A 24,167-nucleotide genomic window follows, 5' to 3' on the forward strand; every position below is an offset into this window, starting at 1 on the left:
CTAAGAATTATTACTCACTGCCTACACGTCACTCTGGACGAGCGGAAGGGTAGGGAACTATCAAAAGAAAGGGCCAAGCCAGTACCACTACTGTACGGGCTCACCATAGCCCGTGCTACTTTGGAATCTTTTTTTTTTTTTTTTGAGATATATACAAGAGTTGTTACATTCTTGTACAGCCACTAGTACGCGTAGCGTTTCGGGCAAGTCCTTAATCCTATGGTCCCTGGAATACGATCCCCTGCCGCGAAGAATCGTTTTTTCATCCAAGTACACATTTTACTGTTGCGTTAAACAGAGGCTACAGTTAAGGAATTGCGCCCAGTAAATCCTCCCCGGCCAGGATACGAACCCATGACATAGCGCTCGCGGAACGCCAGGCGAGTGTCTTACCACTACACCACGGAGACTGTATCTGTTCCGAGTAGCTGAATCTATAACTAACAACAATCATTACCACTATATAGCGCTTGGAAGGGGTCAGGATTTGGGATGGGACGGGTTACAGGAATGGTGCCCAACCACTTGGACGGTCGGGGATTGAACACCGACCTGCATGAGGCTAGACCGTCGCTCTACCGTCCAACCCAAGTGGTCGGGTTAGGGACGAGCGGAACACCCGATATTATGACGGTAGTCTCTTATTTCAACCCGTTGTCTCAACTAATACATCTCATTTTGTTCGTTATGGTCCCTAAAGTACAAATTACAAAGTTCTATGAAAATAGCTGCTCACAAAAGTCCACGGTTTTTTATGTATCGTTAGGTTAGGTTAGGTGGGTTGCTTAAGTTCGTACATTTATTGTATTTTGTACATTGTGGCACTCAAGAGAACGAGCTGCTTTGTTGTCATGTCATAATCAAATGAGAAACATTGTTGTGGAGTTGCTGAACCCGTTGTGCGCTGTCTGGAGCCCTTATATCACCGGTTAGCTTAGCATTTTAAAAGCACCGAATCACCTTCTGTGGTTGATTGTTCAATAAACCCCTGAACTATATGTTTAACATGGAGAACAGAACCTCCAAACCCCTCCATGGAGGACAGAAAAAAAAGTATATATGCTGGTTAGCATTGTAAATGTGTGGCCACGTCTGTGGTAGAAAAAAATCACCGGTATTCAACCCGTCATCTCGAATAGCACATAGCATTTTGACGTACAAATCCCCTAGGGGTAATAACTGACCCCTAGCTTGCGAGCTGCTATGAAAAATCATAGCAGCTCGCAAAGTTGACATGATGTTCCGTTTCCTATTCTTGGATCCTCGATTAAGTTAGGTTCGGGCAATTTAATAAATCAATTAAGTTAGGTTTTCTACTGTCCAGGGGCCAGATTCACGAAAGCACTTACGCAAACACTTACGAACCTGTACATCTTTTCTCAATCTTTGGCGGCTTTGTTACCAATTATTAAAGTTAATGAGCTCCGAAGCACTAGGAAGCTGTTTATAACAATAACAACAGTTGAATGGGAAGTTTTCATGCTTGTAAACTGTTTAATAAATGTAACCAAAGCCGTCAAAGATTGAGGAAAGATGTACACAATCGTAAGTGCTTGCGTAACTGCTTTCGTGAATCTGGGCCAAGGACTGGAAGACTGGAACCCATGGGCACCAAACGGCAGCAAACCATAAGATCCAAGCTAGGCTATTTCTTTATAAAAAGCCTGTTATAAACATGCAAAAAAAGGAAAACGGATCTAATCTGTGAAATTATTGACCACTACAAGATCTACAAGATTCCCCCCCCCTACAACAGTAGGGGGAAACCACTTATGGAAACAACAATCCGAGATCACACTGTACCAACTGGAGAAACGCCTACTGATTGAGGATTCCCAGCAAGGTTTTCCAAGAACGCGTTCATACTTTACGATTCGTCTTCAGTTGTTTTAATGTTATACGATAAAGGAAATGCAGTTGTCGTGGATTCCGAAAGGCTTTCGATGAAGTTCTTCAAACAAACTTACACGGAACAGATGGTTATGTATTAAGATGGTTAAAAAAAAAACTGGCTAATTGGATGTAAACAGCGTGTAGTCCTGAACGGAAATGCATCAGCCTGGCTAGATGTGACAGCTCGATGGACAGATAACCCTTCCCAGGATACACAACCCGTCCTCTCCAGCGGTCACAACGTCACTAAAATGATGTACCAAATTGTCTGATCTTAATCCAACTGAAGACTCACAAATAGAAAATGGGACATCACATCTATTTTGCGAACCACTATAATTTTTAATACATAATTTCTTGGCCTTATGGGGATTTACTTGTACGTCAAAATGCGATGTACTATAATTCGAGAGGATACAACTCCCACAACAGTTGCCCAACTCCTGGGTACCTATTTACTGCTACGTGGGAGTCATTAGGTTATCTTGAGATGATTTCGGGGCTTAGTGTCCTCGCGGCCCGGTCCTCGACCAGGCCTCCACCCTCAGGAAGCAGCCCGTGACAGCTGACTAACTACCAGGTACCTATTTACTACTAGGTAACAGGGGCATCAGGATGAAAGAAACTATGCCCATTGTTTCTCGCCAGCGCCAGGGATCGAACCCGGGACCACAGGATCACGCGTACAGTGTTCTGCACGCTCAGCCACCGGCTTCCCCTAGGAGGTATTAGGAGACCCATCCTCGTCTCAAGTCCATTACATCCAGCGGTCAACCCCACAGACGCATTCATCAATTTTTACATGTTGTTCATTCAAAACATGAATTTTCTCAAATATATATTATTATAAAATATATTAACATATTGTACATATATAGGCATAGGTTAGGTTAGGTGTTTAGGTTCTGTTGGCGATTATTTGTATTTGTAGTACGTGGGTGAAGCATTTACAGCGTTGTGGTTCGAACAAAAGTCGTCAGTGAAACACTTGTTCCGGAAGTGTTCGAACGAAATCAGTTGTGAGTCGTGTGTAAACCGTTTTTCATTCATAAACAGAGGGTTTGGCGGGTGCATGGAATCACTTTTGGGTCTTTGTTTGGAGGACGAAGTGAAGGAAACGTCCCCAAACGTCTCATACTACTCGGGAATCGAACCTGGAACCACTTGAGTGAGCTGGCTGTGCTACACCACCTTGAATCTGAAAATATTTTGTATGGGACGAAGTAGACCCCTAACACGAGGTTTCTTCCCCCCCTCTCCACCGATCCTCTCCCCCCGCCCCCTCCCCTTCCTCGCTCAACCAGACACCACCACGTCTCACCCCACGGTTGAAGGACAAGTGTTATGAGAGTTTGCACGCACAGCACACGAAGGTGACAATGCACTGCATCATACGACGACGCAGCAACTGTGGTGGTGTAGCAACACGTGACGACGTAGCAGCAACACTGGTGGTGTAGCAACACGTGACGACGTAGCAGCAACACTGGTGGTGTAGCAACACACGACGTAGCAGCAACACTGGTGGTGTAGCAACACACGACGTAGCAGCAACACTGGTGGTGTAGCAACACACGACGTAGCAACACACGACGTAGCAGCAACACTGGTGGTGTAGCAACACACGACGTAGCAGCAACACTGGTGGTGTAGCAACACGTGACGACGTAGCAGCAACACTGGTAATGAGGTTGAGAATAATGGAGCATCTGGAGAGGATCAACAATGTGACAAAAGGCCAGCACGGATTTAGCAAGGGAAAGTCTTGTCTGACAACTTGACTGAATTGTATGACATAATTACTAAAGTAAGACAGGGCAAAGAAGGCTGGCCGGACTGTATTTCCCTAGAATGTAAAAAAAAAAAATGACAGTTTCCTGATGTGACGACTTATACTGAATTTTGTAACTAGCTCATCAAGATTGTAACTTGCTTAGCTAAATGAATTGTGGGGTTCAGTCCCTGAGCCCATTATGTGCCTCTGTAACACTTTCCACTACCACCCCACAGGATAGGTATGGGGTGCATAATAAATGAACTAAACTAACTTCCTCATGAAAAACTTCAACAACATGGAAGAGCAGGCTGAGAAATACTAAAATGGCTAAGGGCAGGACAGGACAGAGGGCAGTGTCAGAGTAGGATATTTCAAGCCGGAGGAATCCAACAAGTGGGGCCCCACAAGGCTCGGTACTGGGACCACTGCTGTTCCTAATTTATGTGAACGACCGACCCGAGGGAGTGTCTGGGGAGTGAGCTCATACATGTCAAAGTTTACAGATGACATAACCCTGATAAGGAATGTAAGAACAGAGAAGGGCTGAAGGACGTTATAGGAGGACCTCGACAAACTCCAGTACTGGACAAACAAATGGTTGCTGGAATTCAATCCCAACAAGTGAGATAATGAATATGGAAAAGGAAGAACGGAGACCGGGAGGCATCTACACACTAAGAGGAAAGCAACAACAGGAATCGTAAAAATATTTATGAGTGTATTATTATTATTATTAACATCTTTATTGACAAAATTAATTACAATTTTGCCTAATCTGAGGATTTGATAGTCTTATTAAAGTGAGGATAATGCTAGTATTCACTGTCACGCAGGACAGAGGGTCATACATAAGACAATAGGTCTAAACTGTAGGCTGAAGCACATATATATCATGGTTACAATCAATGTTTTAATGTATGGATACGTGAAAACAACTTTCTATTGTGCACTGCCACACAAGGACAGGGATGGGTTATTTAGGAGTGGCTATAATTCCAACACTTAGCACTGGGGGCACACAAACAGGGCATCATAATCAGCATATGGGACGCTGGCAAATAGGAAAATATCGTTTAAAACCCTACATCAGAACTCCTTTAAAGCAATCTGCACAACAATCATAAGACCAATCCTGGACGATGCAGCACCAGCACGGAATCTGCACACTGAGAACCTTAAAACCAAAATGTCAAAAGTACAGACGTTTGAAGCCAGATTGTTGCCACAGCTATGAGGGTGTATGGAGGCTAAGTGAACTGAACCTTATAACCTTAGAAGATAAAAGAACCAATGGTGTCATCATATAAGATACTAAGAGACAAGGTGGACAAGGATAGCCTCTTCAAATTGTGAGAAAATAGGAAAAGAAGACAAGTGGAAGCTGGACACGCAATTGAGCCGAAGAAATGTACCGAACTACTCGTACCGTGCACGGGAGGTCAGTAAGTGGAATGCACTGAAAGGAGAAGCGGTAGAAGCCACCTCCATCCACAACTTAAAGCGCCAGATTCGAAAAAGAATTTGAACATCAGAATAGCAAAATTTTAACGCAACAATTATAACAAGGTTAATAAGCCAGGCACAAAGAGCTAAACCTCACTCCTCCGTAGACACTGATAGATAAGTCCTGTGGTGTAGAAGGTTTTGACACAGCAACCCCGTATATATCATCTTATCTTATCTCTCTCATAACAAAAACACGTCAACACTTACGCCGGAATCCTTCATGGTGATTATCCAAGTGTAACGTCACAAGCTTTAAACCTCAATGGATCCTGGATGATCTCACACACACCAACACTGTTCTATCCACTGGTTCATTACGCTGACACAGTCCACACGGTAGGACGAGACTAGTCCATTACACAGTCCTCTCCACTGGTTCATTATACACACACAGTCATCAGCTGGCTCAAAGAAGGCAGCTGGGAATTTCCGCCATCTAACACCACATTTTTATTGGCCCTCTCGACCACTTGCACGACTCTCTAGAACTGTTCCGTGAGAGCCACAGTAAGAGCCCTGATAATATAAAAACATGAAGAGCGGCAGGAGAGCCAGCGCGAGGTGCACCTTCCACCGGGACAAAACACCAACTAAATGGCTCCGCCCAAGATCGGAAGGACGTTGTGTTATCAGTATAAATGTGACGTTCACAGTTGCCACGTACCGCATTCTCCGGGTATAATCCAAGCCGGCGGAAATGGCGGCAATAAACGGAGAGAGACGCGGTGTGGGAGGGCGCAAGAACCTCCCGCCCTGCCCAGGGCTGAGGCTTCCACTGACTCATTCACTGACTCAGGCTACACACTCACCTTGCCTTTTTCCAGGTAACGATTACTGATTGCCAACACTGTCTGGTATTCACATGTTTTATGTATTATATAGCGGTCAAGAGAGTGAGTCAGAGAGAAGTTATAGTGAGCCGCAGATGGTGAGCCAGAGGGCAAACCTACTCTGATTTTAAGGTCACTAATCAACACACTGAAAATTACAGCAATTATCATCATCATCGCCGGGACCATGAAAGACTAAAATGTCTACAAAAACTCCGGAAAGAACTTTAGTATCAATGGTAAATATACCAAACTATTCTTTACGTATGACAGATCCCTATAGTTGATCAGCGGACCTTACACCCAATACTCCAGCATGAGGCGGAGGGCGCTAGGAATAAGAGAGAAGGAAGCCATGTAGTACCCGGTCTGTGGCGCTCCCAACTCTACAAGACTCAACATGAGGGAAGTTAGAGACTTCCTATCCTATACAAGTAACACATCTCAACACGACCTTCTGCATTCAGATTAAAGTTGCATAACAACATTGCTTCCAGACACACTATCAATGCTGTCAGTCTGCCGGTAAGTGTTGCCAACGCAGCAATACACACCTTGTATACAAAACTGTCCGAGATGTCAACATATTCATATTGAATAATTTGTTTTTGTTAGAGACTGAGAGTGAGCGTACTCACCTAGTTGTGCTTGCGGGGGGGTTGAGCTTTGGCTCTTTGGTCCCGCCTCGCAACTGTCAATCAACTGGTGTACAGATGAACAAATCCACAAGGGCCGTGACGAGGATTTGAACCTACGTCCGGGAGCATCCCAAACGTAGTGTACAGGTTCCTGAGCCTATTAGGCTTTATCATATCTTCATTTGAAACTGTGTATGGAGTCAGCCTCCACCACATCACTGTCTAATGCACTCATTCTGTTAACTACTCTGACACTGAAAAAATCTTTCTAATGTCACTGTGGCTCATTTGGGTAATAAGTTTCCACCTGTGTGGAACCAACTGTGCTCAACCAACAGATTACAGAACCAACTAGGAACGAACACACACTAGACCTGATATTCACAAACAATGATGAACTAATCAGACATATTACAATATCAGATACTACATACTCACACCATAAGCTCATTGAAGTGCAAACTAACATTAATAACAGTAGTAGGTCCAAGAGAACCAACAAGCAAAAGGAGGTATTCAACCAATTCAATTTCAAGAATAAGAGGATCGACTGGGGAAAAAAATAAATATAGACCGTGCAAACATTGAATGGGAGACGGACTTAAGCAACAAAACTCCCACACAAGGAATACTCAACTGACAGCTGAAGCATACGAGATCTGCTTGAGGCACGTGCCTGTGAGGAGGGGCAGAAAAGAGGACCACTCTAGGAAAGAAAACGCAGACGACTGTACAGGAGAAGGAAAAATAAACAACATGAAAGTTGAAAAGTCAAACAGCTTCTTTATGAATGACATTCAAGCTGCAGATAATATAACGGATATTAACATAACTCGGAAAATTTATAAAGAAAAATTGACAACATGCCCATGCACTCAGCTCCTGGTCCTAACTCATGGAATTCAATATTCACAAACAAATGTAAAGTACAACTCGGTACTCACTTCCCCTTTCAGAGCAGGAGAGATCTCTGAATTATAGGAAATACAGAGAACACACACGGCACGCATAGACACGATAAAACATCTAAATTATTGGGACCGTCTCAAAGCTCTCAAAATGTACGCATTAGAACGGACGGTCAGTATATCTCCTGAGGAAAATCCTAGATAGGTGCCATCCCACGAACCCTAAAATCTCCGGACAGAGATTACATGGCCCCACTTCCCAAGGGAGGTAAATAAAGTACTGGCACAAACACTTCAGACCGGCCACACTGAGATCGCACAACAAGGGTTTAGAGTACCAAGCCAACTTGCCAGTTATGTGCAAAATAGAGTAGTAATATAATCCAGGCCATCACGGTTTTAGAGCAGGAAGATCTTGTCGTTCACAACTGCTTAATTACGATGACAAAAATTAGAGGCATCGGAAGTAAATCGATGTTTACCCAGTAAATTCTCCCAGTGAAAGTAAAATTAAGTAAACTCATTTAGGTGAACCCAGTTGGCTTTTGACTTAAGACTGAAACACCGCACATAGACTATGAGAACAGCACAGTAGTGTTCCCTACAGCAACTTGTTAAAAGAAACAAGATCCCACTTCTAAACAATGCGTGAAGTGACCAGAAATGTCGCCAGGGGTCACCACGCTCGCGCACCACCACGGTCACCGCGCACCAGGGGTCACCACGCTCGCCTCGCTGCGCTAATGTTTCTGACGGAATTCAGTTTCACTCATGACTTACAAAAAGCGGTTGCCGCCTTTCTAAACACCTACTGGCGAGAGTACTGAAGCGAAACATGTAAACTAACTGGACTACGAAACATTAAAACTAACACTACTCCTTGTACAAAATGCTACAACATCGTGTGCAACACCAGGAGAAGTACAGAAGTACAGGTGAAGCCTGACGAAGCCAGGTAAAGTTGATGCCAAAACAATTTGGAGGTCCGGAGTCCGCGCGCTCGTGGGAGAGAAAGTGAGACCAAACTCGTTGCCTCGCCCACTATCCCTCGTCCACCACTCCCTACCCGCCCCCATCTACAACCATACATGGCGTCATGCTCAACTAAAACAAAGTGTTTCGCATTATCCTTATGTAAAAGTCGACTCCCACAGTTTCAAGGATGGACACATTATAATATGCTTCCTGGTGAAAGGTGTAGGTTTATATCGAGAAGTCAACTTCCCGCCAATCCCCAGCCAAAGACCGCCAGCCGCCAACTCACCGCCAAAGACCGCCAGCCGCCAACTCACCGCCAAAGACCGCCAGCCGCCAACTCACCACCAACTTCCCGCCAAAGACCGCCAGCCACCAACTCACCACCAACTTACCGTCAACTCGCCGCCAACTCGTCAATAGGTGTTAATGTCCAGGAGGAAGTGACCTCATCAGGAGTGACAGCGGTACACAATCTCCCTGGTGAACACCCTTACATTCCCAAGGCCGAAGCATTCCTTATTACTGCCTCAACGACTCCTGGCAGTTCCGCTTCCTTCAGCCCTAAGTGCTCTCTCACGTGGCAGCCCGTCCTCATCAACACGGGTAAAATGATCGTCAATTCAGCCGCCAAACCCTTCACATTTATAAATGAAAAATACTTTACACATGAGTCCAACCCGTCCTCGACTCGAGTCCATTACATCCAGCGGTCGACCCCCACAGACGTATTCATAAATTTGTACATGCTGTTCATATATAACAGGAATTTACTCAAATATAAATTAATATTATAATATATTCCAAGAGAAGATGAAGATTAAGCCATCCAAAAGGTGGCACGGGCATGAATAGCCCGTGACTGATGACAGGTTGCACGTGGGTAAACAGACTACCCAACTAATTGCCAGTAAACTGGCCCTTTTAAACACTATAGCTCACTTGTTTCGTCGGGGACGCTCGTTAAGAGATTATGCAGTGCGTGAAAAAAGGCGCTGCGCATTGATCTATAATTAGCCATGAAGAGGGAGACACTGTCTCCTTGTTTCCCAAGCTCTTCCACCTGATTAAACTCGTTAGTAATATGACTGTTTGGCTAGGGTAGGGTGTGGCTAGGGTAGGGTGTTGCTAGGGTAGGGTGTTGCTAGGGTGTGGCTAGGGTAGGGTGTGGCTAGGGTAGGGTGTGGCTAGCGTAGGGTGTGGGTAGGGTAGGGTAGGGTGTAGTTAGGGTAGGGTGTGGCTAGGGTAGGGTGTGGCTAGGGTAGGGTGTGGCTTGGGTAGGGTGTGGCTAGGGTAGGGTGTAGTTAGGGTAGGGTGTGGCTGGGGCAAGACCAGGCTATAGGGTAGTGTGAGATTATGGTAATGCAAGACTGAAGACTGGGGGCTATTGAAGACTTACAAGCAACTTCACGTGACCACTTGCTGCAAGGTTACCTCACGCTGGGTACACTACATCATGCTGGGGCTACACACACATGTTGCACAACATGCTGGGGCTACACACACATGTTGCACAACATGCTGGGGACAACACACATGTTGCACAACATGCTGGGGACAACACACATGTTGCACAACATGCTGGGGACAACACACATGTTGCACAACATGCTGGGGACAACACACATGTTGCACAACATGCTGGGGACAACACACATGTTGCACAACATGCTGGGGACAACATACACATGTTGCACAACATGCTGGGACAACACACACATGTTGCACAACATGCTGGGGCAACACACACATGTTGCACAACATGCTGGGGCAACACACACATGTTGCACAACATGCTGGGGCAACACACACATGTTGCACAACATGCTGGGGACAACACACATGTTGCACAACATGCTGGGACAACACACACATGTTGCACAACATGCTGGGGACAACACACACATGTTGCACAACATGCTGGGACAACACACACATGTTGCACAACATGCTGGGACAACACACACATGTTGCACAACATGCTGGGACAGCACACACATGTTGCACAACATGCTGGGGACAACACACACATGTTGCACAACATGCTGGGACAACACACATGTTGCACAACATGATGGGACAACACACACATGATGCACAACATGCTGGGGACAACACACATGTTGCACAACATGCTGGGACAACACACACATGTTGCACAACATGCTGGGACAAGACACACATGTTGCACAACATGCTGGGTATTCCTGGAAGATGGAACAGGTATTTTTACATAACTAGGAAATCCCGTTTATTTTCAGACTACAAGACGACCACCACCATCCGTCACAACATATAACAACACCTTCAATGATCGCAACACAAATTTAAGAAAATATGTGTTAACTTGTCTGTCTAAGGCACAGGTGTGTACTCACCTAGTTGTGCTTGCGGGGGTTGAGCTCTGGCTCTTTGGTCCCGCCTCTCAATTGTCAATCAACTGGTGTACAGATTCCTGAGCCTACTGGGCTCTATCATATCTACACTTGAAACTGTGTATGGAGTCAGCCTCCACCACATCACTGCCTAATGCATTCCACCTGTTAACTACTCTGACACTGAAAAAGTTCCTTCTAACGTCACTGTGGCTCATGTGGGTACTCAGTCTCTACCTGTGTCCCCTTGTTCGCGTTAAACTGTGTTAAACAGTTTATCCTTATCTACCCTGTCAATTCCCCTGAGAATTTTGTAGGTAGTGATCATGTCTCCCCTTACTCTTCTGCCTTCCAATGTGAGGTGCATTTCCCGCAGCCTTTCCTCGTAACTCATGTCTCTTAGCTCCGGGACTAGTCTAGTGGCATACCTCTGAACTTTTCCCAACTTCGTCTTGTGCTTGACAAGGTACAGGCTCCATGCTGGGGCTGCATACTCCAGGATTGGTCTTACATATGTGGTATACAAGGTTCTGAATGATTCCTTACACAGGTTCCTGAAAGCTGTTCTTATGTTAGCCAGCCTCGCATATGCCGCAGATGTAATTCTTTTTATGTGGGCTTCAGGAGACAGGTTTGGTGTGATATCAACTCCTAGATCTTTCTGTCTGTCCGTTTCGTGAGTGTGGACAGGTAGGTGGAATAGGATCTAAGACCTGAGCAAACGTTCACCACTTTGTCATCCCAACGTTTTAAGTAATGCTAACTCAACCTAACCTAACCCATCTTAACCCAAAGAAGAGATAATGTTCAAGACATCAGGAAACCACAATCAATAAACGTAAGATATCTCTGTACTCATGATACATACTGGAGAACAAAACCAACATGAGAAAGGATAGAAGAAAAAATATATCTAAAGGAACAAATCAGAATTATAGAAGAAACTAATGTAATATAAGAGTATGCAGACGACTGATGGGCAAGGTTGCGTAAACTGAGACACGAGAGGCACCTGGCGGCCGACGCCGGCAACATTAGGGTCACGGCGAAGCGCGGGAACCTGGTGAAGCCTTCCAGTCCCGCGCTGCCCCATGACCTAGGCTTCTGGAAGGTTGACGAGCCAGGCTTCTGGAAGGTTGAGGAGCCAGGCTTCTGGAAGGTTGAGGAGCCGGGCTTCTGGAAGGTTGACGAGCCAGGCTTCTGGAAGGTTGACGAGCCGGGCTTCTGGAAGGTTGAGGAGCCGGGCTTCTGGAAGGTTGAGGAGCCGGGCTCCTGGAAGGCTGACGAGCCGGGCTCCTGGAAGGCTGACGAGCCGGGCTCCTGGAAGGCTGACGAGCCGGGCTTCTGGAAGGCTGACGAGCCAGGCTTCTGGAAGGCTGACGAGCCAGGCTTCTGGAAGGCTGACGAGCCAGGCTTCTGGAAGGCTGACGAGCCAGGCTTCTGGAAGGCTGACGAGCCAGGCTTCTGGAAGGCTGACGAGCCAGGCTTCTGGAAGGCTGACGAGCCAGGCTTCTGGAAGGCTGACGAGCCAGGCTTCTGGAAGGCTGACGAGCCGGGCTTCCACATCACTGCCTAATGCATTCCATTTACTAACTACTCTGACACTTGAAAAAGTTCTTTCTAATGTCTCTGTGGCTCATTTGGGTACTCAGCTTCCACCTGTGTCCCCTTGTGCGTGTACCACCCGTGTTAAATAATCCATCCTTGTCCACATGGATGGATGGATGGATGGGGGTGGGTGTGGGGGTGTGTGTGTACGTACGTACGTACGAGTACGTGTGGGAACTCTGGGAGCCTTAATTAAGGTGCAGAGTTCCCACAATCTGCTACAGTGATAGGTACACCATTGACGAGTGCCTATCAAACAGCTAAGAGGTAGAGTTCAGTGTGCACTAAATTACACCATTCATTTGTGTCTGTGTATTCATTTATGAAACTGTTAACTTTTCATTCACACCCGTAAAGTAGCGCGATTTTCTTTTATTTATGTATTCTGAATGTGTAAATATATATGCTTACTGCTACCTCTGAGCTTCATGTAATATCTTTACTCTTTGAAATATTAATGGTTCCCGCTTCCTGCCTATTCATTGCAATAAATAGTTGATGTTGAACCTGCTGCTAGGGAAATCCCTCCTCCAGGCTGATTACGTGTGAAACGACCCAAATCCACAATCAAACGTTATTGATTTTTGTACCTAGTGCAAGATTCCCCTTAGGATCGAGTCGTGCATAAAAACACACAAGATTTCTTGTCTAAGATTGGACAATTCCACTCAGGCAATTTCACAGCATTTTTTTTTTTTTACAATTTTAAGTGGCAAGGTATATATGCCTTCGTGTTCAGTTTGAATGATACTAACACACTCTGACGTGGTTTATTGCTGTATGCGTAAAAGCAAAGCGGGTATGCACCTTCCACCTACTTCTACGCAGCCGCCAGTATAGCACTGCTACACGTCGTTACCCATAACCTGAACACACTCGGTGATGCTATTAGTTGTTAACTGTTGTTAACAATTAGTTAACAAATGTAACGATTACACTTTGTTGGGAACATTTACGGAATTAGTGATAGTTTGGTTCCCAGGAACGGAGACCACGTTGCTCCGCGCACCTCCCTGTCCCTCCAAGACGCCCCACAAGTGCCTCCCAACACCATTAACCTCGTCAACCTTGAATCTCGGCCCTTTATTGGTGGCTTCCTTGGTCAGGAACATGTGTGAGAGGCCGCTGGAGACTTGCTGGTGGCTTCCTTGGTCAGGAACTTGTGTGAGAGGCCGCTGGAGACCTGCTGGTGGCTTCCTTGGTCAGGAACTTGTGAGAGAGGCCGCTGGAGACCTGCTGGTGGCTTCCTTGGTCAGGAACTTGTGAGAGAGGCCGCTGGAGACCTGCTGGTGGCTTCCTTGGTCAGGAACTTGTGTGAGAGGCCGCTGGAGACCTGCTGGTGGCTTCCTTGGTCCGGCAAACGAGTCAGAGGCTGGTGGCCACATACTCTGGTTGGACGCTCATAATCATATTATGTTGGCTTGCGTAGAATTGTTTTAGTAAAGCTCTGGCCGGAACACGAATTTAAAAAGCTTCTCCAACTCTGTTCCTCTCTTGTAATGTTCTCCACATCCCACTATGTTGTTGTATAGTCACGTTCCCTACCCTCTTTTTAAGACAAAAGATCATATGTGGAAGTTGGAACCACATTTGAGCAAGATGTAAGGTAATTACACACACAAATCACAATAGCGTGATGCATCAAATGAACAAATCCACAAGGGCCGTGACGAGGGTTCGAACCCACGTCCGAGTGGATCCCAGACGCTGTCTTAGTCGACTGAGCTACGACATGGTATAAAAATTGCAACAGGGAAATCAACTTGACCTACCACGGATCCTGCAGCCTCTCCGAGACACAAACCAGGTTTTTTACACAATTCCCCCCATGCACCCGGGGCTCGAACCCTCGTGGATTTGTTCACTCGATGCATCACGCTATTGTGATTTCTATGTGTAATGAAGTAAGGGCGAAGAGGTAGAACAACTTGTTGACAGAGCCCGGGTGCATGGGGGGGGGGGGAATTGTGTAAAAAATCTGGTTTGTGTCTCGGAGAGGCTGCACAATCCCTGTAAATTCAATAGAATTTCTGGTTGCTATTCTTTTTCATGACGTAGCTCAGTCGATTAAGGCAGCGTCTGGGATCCTCTCGGACGTAGGTTCGAATCCTCCTCACGGCATTTGTGAATTTGTTCATGTAAGATAATATTCGTACTCTGTACGGGTGGTGGACTAGGCTGTACCTTAAGTTTTGTTTACTTAATTTTTTACCACAGATGTGGCCCTGGAGTAGACGTCAAAAGAGGGCAGAGAGCTATTGAGCACTCAACCACGGACGGTGATTGTCCTGCTTTAACAATGCTAACCAGCATAAATACAATACATCTTGAGGTTATCTTGAGATGATTTCGGGGGCTTTAGTGTCCCCGCGGCTTTAGTGCTTATTCCGACCTGTGTCGCCTGGTTACATGACAGGCTGGAAGTGACTGATGCACTTCACGGCATAGACATGCCTGGCATAGTCACAATGATAAATGTATAAGATACGAACTACTTCTGAGTAGTACTTATTTGTGTACATATACAGCTTCTTCCCCGAATCAACCTACCGTGGCTTTGCGCCCTGGAAAGGCCACGCCAGACCAGGCCGACATCAGAGCGCAACTCCATAGTCTCCTGAGACTGATGCATGTCTACTATACATGGTGATCCCGGCGGGCCCTTCGTTTTGATGATGGTGTATAATAATTAGCAAACAACAGTACGAGGCTTCTAACACAAGCGGTGGTGGGAGGTCGACCAACCGTCCCACACACAATACACGCGCCCTCTGTTTTACCATGAAAGAAGCTAGTATCTTTGCGGCAGCAGTATCTGTATCAAGCAGTATCTAATGAGAGCAACAATGGTTAAACCTTTTTTATAAAATAATCATAGAAGAGTTATAAGGTGGTCATCTGAAGGTTAGCAATAAATTTTGTCAGTATTTCTTACTTTCTCTGGGTAAGGAACTTAGTTATAAAATTGAGTACTTGCATACATTTAGAAATTACTTTAGTATGAACTGTTAAAGAGTTTTCACTGTTCAGATTCTTGGGCGATATTTTTTGACCAAGACTTCAGGGCACCATGCCCAGGGGCGCACCATGCCCAGGGGCGCACCATGCCTAGGACCCCACCATGCCCAGGGGCGCACCATGCCCAGGGGCGCACCATGCCCAGGGGCCCACCATGCCCAGGGGCCCACCATGCCCAGGGGCCCACCATGCCCAGGGGCCCACCATGCCCAGGGGCCCACCATGCCCAGGGGCCCACCATGCCCAGGGGCCCACCATGCCCAGGGGCCCACCATGCCCAGGGGCCCACCATGCCCAGGGCCCCACCATGCCCAGGGGCCCACCATGCCCAGGGGCCCACCATGCCCAGGGGCCCACCATGCCCAGGGGCCCACCATGCCCAGGGGCCCACCATGCCCAGGGCCCCACCATGCCCAGGGGCCCACCATGCCCAGGGGCCCACCATGCCCAGGGGCCCACCATGCCCAGGGGCCCACCATGCCCAGGGGCCCACCATGCCCAGGGGCCCACCATGCCCAGGGGCCCACCATGCCCAGGGCCCCACCATGCCCAGGGGCCCACCATGCCCAGGGCCCCACCATGCCCAGGGGCCCACCATGCCCAGGGGCCCACCATGCCCAGGGGCCCACCATGCCCAGGGGCCCACCATGCCCAGGGGCCCACCATGCCCAGGGCCCCACCATGCCCAGGGGCCCACCATGCCCAGGGGCCCACCATGCCCAGGGGCCCACCATGCCCAGGGGCCCACCATGCCCAGGGCCCCACCATGCCCAGGGGCCCACCATGCCCAGGGGCCCACCATGCCCAGGGGCCCACCATGCCCAGGGGCCCACCATGCCCAGGGGCCCACCATGCCCAGGGGCGCACCATGCCCAGGACCCCACCATGCCCAGGGGCCCACCATGCCCAGGGCCCCACCATGCCCAGGGGCGCACCATGCCCAGGGGCGCACCATGCCCAGGGGCGCACCATGCCCAGGGGCGCACCATGCCCAGGGCCCCACCATGCCCAGGGCCCCACCATGCCCAGGGCCCCACCATGCCCAGGACCCCACCATGCCCAGGACCCCACCATGCCCAGGGGCCCACCATGCCCAGGGGCCCACCATGCCCAGGGGCGCACCATGCCCAGGGGCCCACCATGCCCAGGGGCCCATCATGCCCAGTGGCAGACCCTTTCATGCTCTACACTTCCTCACAACCAAATGCCAATGCTACAAATAAGTCTTCAGAAGTCTTCCGTCCACAGTAATAAATGACAACAAAACATTTGTCAGTAATAATCAGACGCTGGATGCTAGGCTATTTATAAAATAGCGTTAGCATCCTAATGTTAGGCTATTTATAACAGTTTTCTGGAGCATATTAATTTTTTGCCATTCCAGACCATTTTCCTAAGAGATAGCCTCGGTATTGTCCCTCGGGGCTCTTGGCAGCCTTCACTCGTGGCAATTTTTCCGTTGCAGTTTATAGAAGTTTTTTTTTTTTTAACTAAGGCAGAAAACATGTCAGTATCTTTGCAGCAGTTCTTCAATACTCTGTATTACTTATGTCAGTATCTTTGCAGCAGTTCTTCATACTCTGTATTACTTATGTCAGTATCTTTGCAGCAGTTCTTCAATACTCTGTATTACTTATGTCAGTATCTTTGCAGCAGTTCTTCAATACTCTGTATTACTTATGTCAGTATCTTTGCAGCAGTTCTTCATACTCTGTATTACTTATGTCAGTATCTTTGCGTGATGTGTTAGTGCACGCGCGTGTGTTGTGCGCGCGTGAGGTTGCGTGTAGCAAGGCCACACATTGTCACAGGTAGCCAACCACAGCCTGACAGGTGAAAGCCTTGTCCACCACCCTCCCCGTCACACAATGGTCCCTACCACTCCTTCCCCCCATGGAGGACACAAGAAAATGTATATATCCTGGTTAGCATTGTAAATGTGTGGCCACGTCTGTGGTAGAAAATGTATATATTCTGGTTAGCATTGTAAATGTGTGGCCACGTCTGTGGTAGAAAATGTGTATATTCTGGTTAGCATTGTAAATGTGTGGCCACGTCTGTGGTAGAAAATGTATATATTCTGGTTAGCATTGTAAATGTGTGGCCACGTCTGTGGTAGAAAATAATAATAAAAAAATAAACTCCTTCCCCATGCACCCGTATCCACCTCCCTACACTCGCATACCTACTTGAACACAAGGCAAAAGTTAGAGAAGATTCAGAGGTATGCCACCAGACTAGTCCCAGAACGGAGAGGTATGAGCTACAAGTTAAGACTACGGGATTTGTTTTTGTGTGTGTGGGGCGAGCCCAACCGTCACTCTGGTGAGTGCGGTGTGTGGCAGGAGAGGTGAGCAAGGTGGGGGTGCGTGGCAGGAGTTACGAAAAATGATGGATGAGGCCACGTGTACGAATGAGTGACCAACCGTATCACAGTGAGAGGCGGGCGGGGGGGGGGGGGACGGGGACGAACAGTCACCGGCGACACCAAGCCCTCCTCCACATTGCATACATGAACGCTACTGGAAGCGGCTCGAACTTATTTGCCAGTTTGGATGAGAAAGTGCACCTGGCCCCCCCGTTGCCCCCACCAGTTTCACGCACGCACGCACACGCACGCAATGATAAACACAAGTTGACAAGGGCTTCACTCAACGGTAGAGCATCAAGGAGTTGCCATTTTTATATGAAGAGAGGACAGTAAGGGATGATACATATACCTCTATATGTAAGTGTTGATGTGGTGTATGGAGTACACATGTAGGTGACATATATAGGCAGGCCGTGCGGCGCTCTATATATCGACGAATTGGTGTCATCATGATTTAATTCCTCGGCCTCACGAGCGTTACTGCACCCCTCCCACTATGCCCGGCCCGGCCCGGCCTACTCCGCCCAATATATTCTGGCCCCAACCCATTCCAAATAAACACAAAGGGAAGTAGTGAGTGGTGGCAGGTCGCCGCTACCTGCTGTAGATCAACAGGACCTCCTCGTGGGCGATGCAGTCTACGCACCTGTCTTTATAACCACAGCCAGTCTTAACGACCTTTTGATCAACATTAATGACCTCAACACATACCTGGTTGATGGGGTTCTGGGAGTTCTTCTACTCCCCAAGCCCGGCCCGAGGCCAGGCTTGACTTGTGAGAGTTTGGTCCACCAGGCTGTTGCTTGGAGCGGCCCGCAGGGCCACATACCCACTACAGCCCGGTTGGACCATCCAATACATCCACACACACCTTAAACTTTAAATCTGGGTTCACCAATACCCCCACACTCATGCCCTGTACACCCACGTAATATAACCATCCACACTCCTGCCTCTTACACCTCTGGGCTTCTACACCCTGCATATTTATACTCAACCTGAACAACCAAAGCCTCGAATGCCCAAACATTATCTTGCTGGCTTACGCCTTGTATGCTTATCAGGAACACACACACGACATGTAGGCCCATACGCGAGGCTTGGCGAGGCTCTATACACTTGCGTCCACGCCAAGTAGGGCCGCGCCCACGCCAAATAGGGCCACGCCCACGCCAAGTAGGGCCACGCCCACGCCAAGTAGGGCCATGCCCACGCCAAGTAGGGCCATGCCCACGCCAAGTAGGGCCATGCCCACGCCAAGTAAGGCCACGCCCACGCCAAGTAGGGCCACGCCCACGCCAAGTAGGGCCACGCCCACGCCGTAGGAGCTGCGCATCTACTCATGACCTGAAGCCTACACCCACGCCCTGTGCCCCCACACCTTGTACGCCCAAACCCACATTCTTCACACTCGCAACATGTACATCTACACACTCAACACCCATGCCTGGCACCCACGCCCTCTAACGACCATAACCACGCCCTGTACACCACCATGACCACGCTATATACGACTGGTGTACCTCTCTCCCACCTCCAGCATTTTCGACATTCCAGAAGTTCATCTTAAGTTTTTAAGACATCTGCGAGGACATTGATCTCTGAACTGCGTCATGGTCACCTCCAGGTAAGCATCCCACCTCATGGTAACTTCATGGTAACCATTCCCGATACTTTACAGGTTTGAATGGTTGCAGACAGTGCATGTTCTCTTCACATTCTACAGATCAATTGCTTCGGCAACATCGAATAGGGCATTTAATATATATATATATATATATATATATATATATATATATATATATATATATATATATATATATATATATATATATATATATATTTCTGGCTACCTAGTAGCCAGAACTCACTTTTTGGCCTACTATTCAAGGCCCGATTTGCCTAATAAGCCAAGTTTTCCTGAATTAATATATTTATTCTAATTTTTTTCTCATGAAATGCTAAAGCTACCCATTTCATTATGTATGAGGTCAATTTTTTTTTATTGGAGTTAAAATTAACGTAGATATATGACCGAACCTAACCAACCCTACCTAACCTAACCTAACCTATCTTTATAGGTTAGGTTTGGTTAGGTAGCCGAAAAAGTTAGGTTAGGTAGGTTAGGTAGTCGAAAAACAATTAATTCATGAAAACTTGGCTTATTAGGCAAATCGGGCCTTGCATAGTAGACTGAGAAGTGCGTTCTGGCTACTAGGTACGACATATATATATATATATATATATATATATATATATGAAATATATATATATTATATATATATATATATATATATATATATATATATATATATATATATATATATATATATATATATATATATATATATATATATATATATATATATATATATATATATATATTTTTTTTTTTTTTTCCCATCAAAAGAGCACAAGTGCCTCAACAGGTTGGGCATCTCGACTAAAAAGTTGTTATCCAGCCTGCCGTTTTGTCCTGCGGTTTTGATAATTACTCTTGCGTCAACGACGGACCTAACATCATGTTCTAAAAGATGTATAGGCTTAGAACTCAAGTTTCCCGAAACTGCATATATTATGCCAATGCCGCAACGAGGCTTCCTTGCTGTTGTTTTAAATTCAGCTACCGGGAACAAAAAGTTCCAAGCAGCACGGGCTATGACGAGCCCCGTAGTGGACTCGTATATTCGAGGCTTCGACTAACGAGTAAAAGAGCAAATAACCTCAGTCATGTTGGGCCCAGATCCCCTTCCATCATAGCCCGTGTTTGCCTGAAACTTTTTGTTCCGTGTAGCGAATCTTAAACAACAACATTCCCTCTCCACCTTCTGGAAGACGAAGAGAAGACGCCAACATCAAGGCAGGACCGCCAAAAGATGGTGTTGGTTGAGCTGGCTTTGAATGGTTGGAGTGGTTAGGCGCGTGCCTGTTGACAACTGTGTGAGCTGGACCCATCACCACCAAGCCCAGACTATACCATACCCTCGGGCCTCGTAGCCTGGTGGACAGCGCGCAGGTCTCGTAATTCTGTGGCGCGGGTTCGATTCCCGCACGAGGCAGAAACAAATGGGCAAAGTTTCTTTCACCCTGAATGCCCCTGTTACCTAGCAGTAAATAGGTACCTGGGAGTTAGTCAGCTGTCACGGGCTGCTTCCTGGGGGTGGAGGCCTGGTCGAGGACCGGGCCGCGGGGACACTAAAGCCCCGAAATCATCTCAAGATAACCCTCCCTACCAACCTTCCCTTCAGCCCCTTCCTCCTAACCATCTCCCTCTGTAACTCCTGCCGTACCTTACAACACTCCCTCCCCACACCACATGTAACTATATTAAACATGAGGTCAATATCAGTCAGCTAAGTTACTCTAGAGACAAATTATTGTGTGGGTGAGTAGAGGGAGAGACTCGGGGGCTGGTTGGTGTGCCTTGCTCCACCGCCCATCCCTCCTCTCCCACGGCTCACCCCTCCTCTCCCACGGATCACCCCTCCTCTCCCACGGCTCACCCCTCCCCTTCCCCTAATAACAGGAAGGGAGGGAGACTTCAATAGTGTCTCAAGTTACCTCCCACCTGCTACACCTGTTGACGACTGACCTTGTTTATGTGCAAGAGAGGGCGGCCAGTGAGGTACACGGGTGTGGGTGGCGTACACAGGTGACGGGGCCGGGTACACGGGAGACGGGGGGCCGGGTACACGGGTGAAGGGGGGCCGGGTACACGGGTGAAAGGGGCCGGGTACACGGGTGAAAGGGGTCGGGTACACGGGTGAAAGGGGTCGGGTACACGGGTGACGGGGCCGGGTACACGGGTGAAAGGGGCCGGGTACACGGGTGAAAGGGGCCGGGTACACGGGTGAAGGGGGGCCGGGTACACGGGAGACGGGGGGCCGGGTACACGGGAGACGGGGGGCCGGGTACACGGGTGAAGGGGGGCCGGGTACACGGGTGAAAGGGGCCGGGTACACGGGTGAAAGGGGTCGGGTACACGGGTGAAAGGGGTCGGGTACACGGGTGACGGGGCCGGGTACACGGGTGAAAGGGGCCGGGTACACGGGTGAAAGGGGCCGGGTACACGGGTGAAGGGGGGCCGGGTACACGGGAGACGGGGGGCCGGGTACACGGGAGACGGGGGGGCCGGGTACACGGGTGACGGGGCCGGGTACACGGGTGAAAGGGGAGGCGGGTACACGGGTGAAGGGGAGGCGGGTACACGGGTGAAGGGGAGGCGGGTACACGGGTGAAGGGGAGGCGGGCCCGAGGGGGTGAAGCAGAGGTGGTCTTATACAAGGCCAAGCACAAGCAACTGCCCGAGGAACCTAAATTTGACGACCGTTGTATTGCATAGGTTATTATGGGCTTTTAATTCCTGACATACTAACATATAGTCATCTGGCTGAGGACTTGGCTTTCAATAATGCCAACTGTCTCCCTCTAATCAATATACCAGTGAACTACATTAATCATCCGGGTATTAGTTCATATTCTATAATGAGGTGTAGATCACACACACCCACACACACACACACACACCCACACACACACACACACACACACACACACACACCCACACACACACACCCACACACACACACACACACACACACACCCACACCCACACACACACACACACACACACACACACACACACACCCACACACACACACCCACACCCCCCCCCCCCACACACACACACACACACACACACACACCCACACCCACACCCACACACACACACCCACACCCACACCCACACCCACACACACACACACACACACACACACACACCCACACATACACCCACACACACACAATGAGTCTAAGATAATTTTAGTGAGAGATAAGCACAGTTTACCTTATCTGTGAGGGTTCACCGCCTGCTGCTGATACAATGTTGCTTGTAAAGTGTAATATTATTCACTCGTGTTGAAATAAATACAACAGTGATTGTATTATACTTTTAATGCATAAACGTATAAAAACGGAAACAAAATTATTTATATAAAAAATGGCGGACTCGTTATGTTGTTTATGGGACACTTGTATGTGACATCATGAGGTCCTCTGTTGGGGTCACATGACAACATATTCGTGTTATGTTTCAACCCGTCCTCAGCCCTTGTCCATTCCATCCAGCGGTCGACCACAAAGACACATTCATCAATTTCAACGTGCTGTTCGTTTAAAACAGGAATTTTCTCAAGTATAAATTAATATTATAATATATTAGCATATTATGCATATATAGGCATAGGTTAGGGTAGGTTTTTAGGTTCTGTTGGCGATTATTTGTATTTGTAGTACGTGGGTGAAGCATTTATAGCGTTGTGATTCGAAGAAAATTCATCAGTGAAGCACTTGTTCCGGATATGTTCGAACTTCAGCAGTTGAGTCGTGTGTAAACCGTTTTTCATTTATAAACAGGGGGTTTGGCGGGTGCATGGAATGGACTTTGGGGGTCTTTGTTTAAGAGGACGGGCTGTATGTTTAGTGTCAAGTGCAAATACTGAGCTGTCAGGAGTTCGGATTAATGAAGACAATTATCGCACTATACAGCCCATCCTCGCATACAAAGATCCAAGCTCGTTAATCCAGCCGCCAAACCCCGTTTATGAATGAATAGCGGTTTACACACGACTCACAACTGTCGACGTTCGAACACATCTAACAAGTGCTTCACTGACGAATTTTTTTCGAATCACAACGCTATAAATGCTTCACCCACGTACTACAAATACAAATAATCGCCAACAGAACCTAAACACCTGACCTAACCTAACCTATGCCTATATATGCACAATATGCTATTATAATATTAATTTATACTTGAGAAAATTCCCGTTTTGAATGAACAGCATGTTAAAATTTATGAATGCGTCTGTGGGGTCGACCGCTGGATGGAATGGACTTGAGTCGAGGACGGGTTGCAACCTTGTCATTCCGAACGCTGTCACTTAGTCCATCGCAATGGTCTTTGACCACCAGCGTGACGTCATCAAACCCGTAAAGACTATCCCCCCCCTCCTCCACCTCCAATGACCTCCTTACCCTGCGTCTCACGACTGCTAAGACCACTTGTTTGTAACTACCTGCAACTACACAATTAAAGCGTGTCATAACTTAGACCACCACCACCGTCTCAAACCGTCGCATGGACCACCTGGCGCCCCCACTACACCACCTGACACCCCCCTCCTCCCCCCTCACACCACCTGGCCTCCCCCCTCACACCACCTGACACCCCCCTCCCCTCCCCCCTTACACCACCTGGTTC

At 47.8% G+C, this 24,167-nt stretch overlaps 1 protein-coding gene across 4 annotated transcripts in view; it reads right to left on the reverse strand.

Annotated features, from left to right (window-relative positions):
* LOC123775269 (unconventional myosin-Ie) overlaps positions 1-24,167 on the reverse strand; it is a 122,318-nt gene that overhangs the window by 51,697 nt on the left and 46,454 nt on the right. The window contains exons 1-2 of one of the 4 annotated variants that reach the window (XM_045770258.2): positions 5,384-5,875; positions 3,256-3,572 (exon numbers count right to left, since the gene is read on the reverse strand). The exons of 1 other annotated variant lie outside the window; for it this stretch is intronic. Coding sequence is in view for 1 of the 3 variants with exons in the window: in XM_045770257.2 (XP_045626213.2) it covers positions 5,384-5,398 (15 nt within the window). In the remaining 2 variants the exon portion in view is untranslated. Of the gene's footprint in view, positions 1-3,214; positions 3,234-3,255; positions 3,573-5,383; positions 5,876-24,167 lie in introns of those variants that run through there. 2 more of the 4 variants (XM_045770257.2, XM_045770261.2) reach the window with 2 other exon arrangements.

The sequence above is a fragment of the Procambarus clarkii genome, chromosome 70 (genome assembly GCF_040958095.1).
Source record: "Procambarus clarkii isolate CNS0578487 chromosome 70, FALCON_Pclarkii_2.0, whole genome shotgun sequence".
NCBI lineage: Eukaryota > Metazoa > Arthropoda > Malacostraca > Decapoda > Cambaridae > Procambarus > Procambarus clarkii.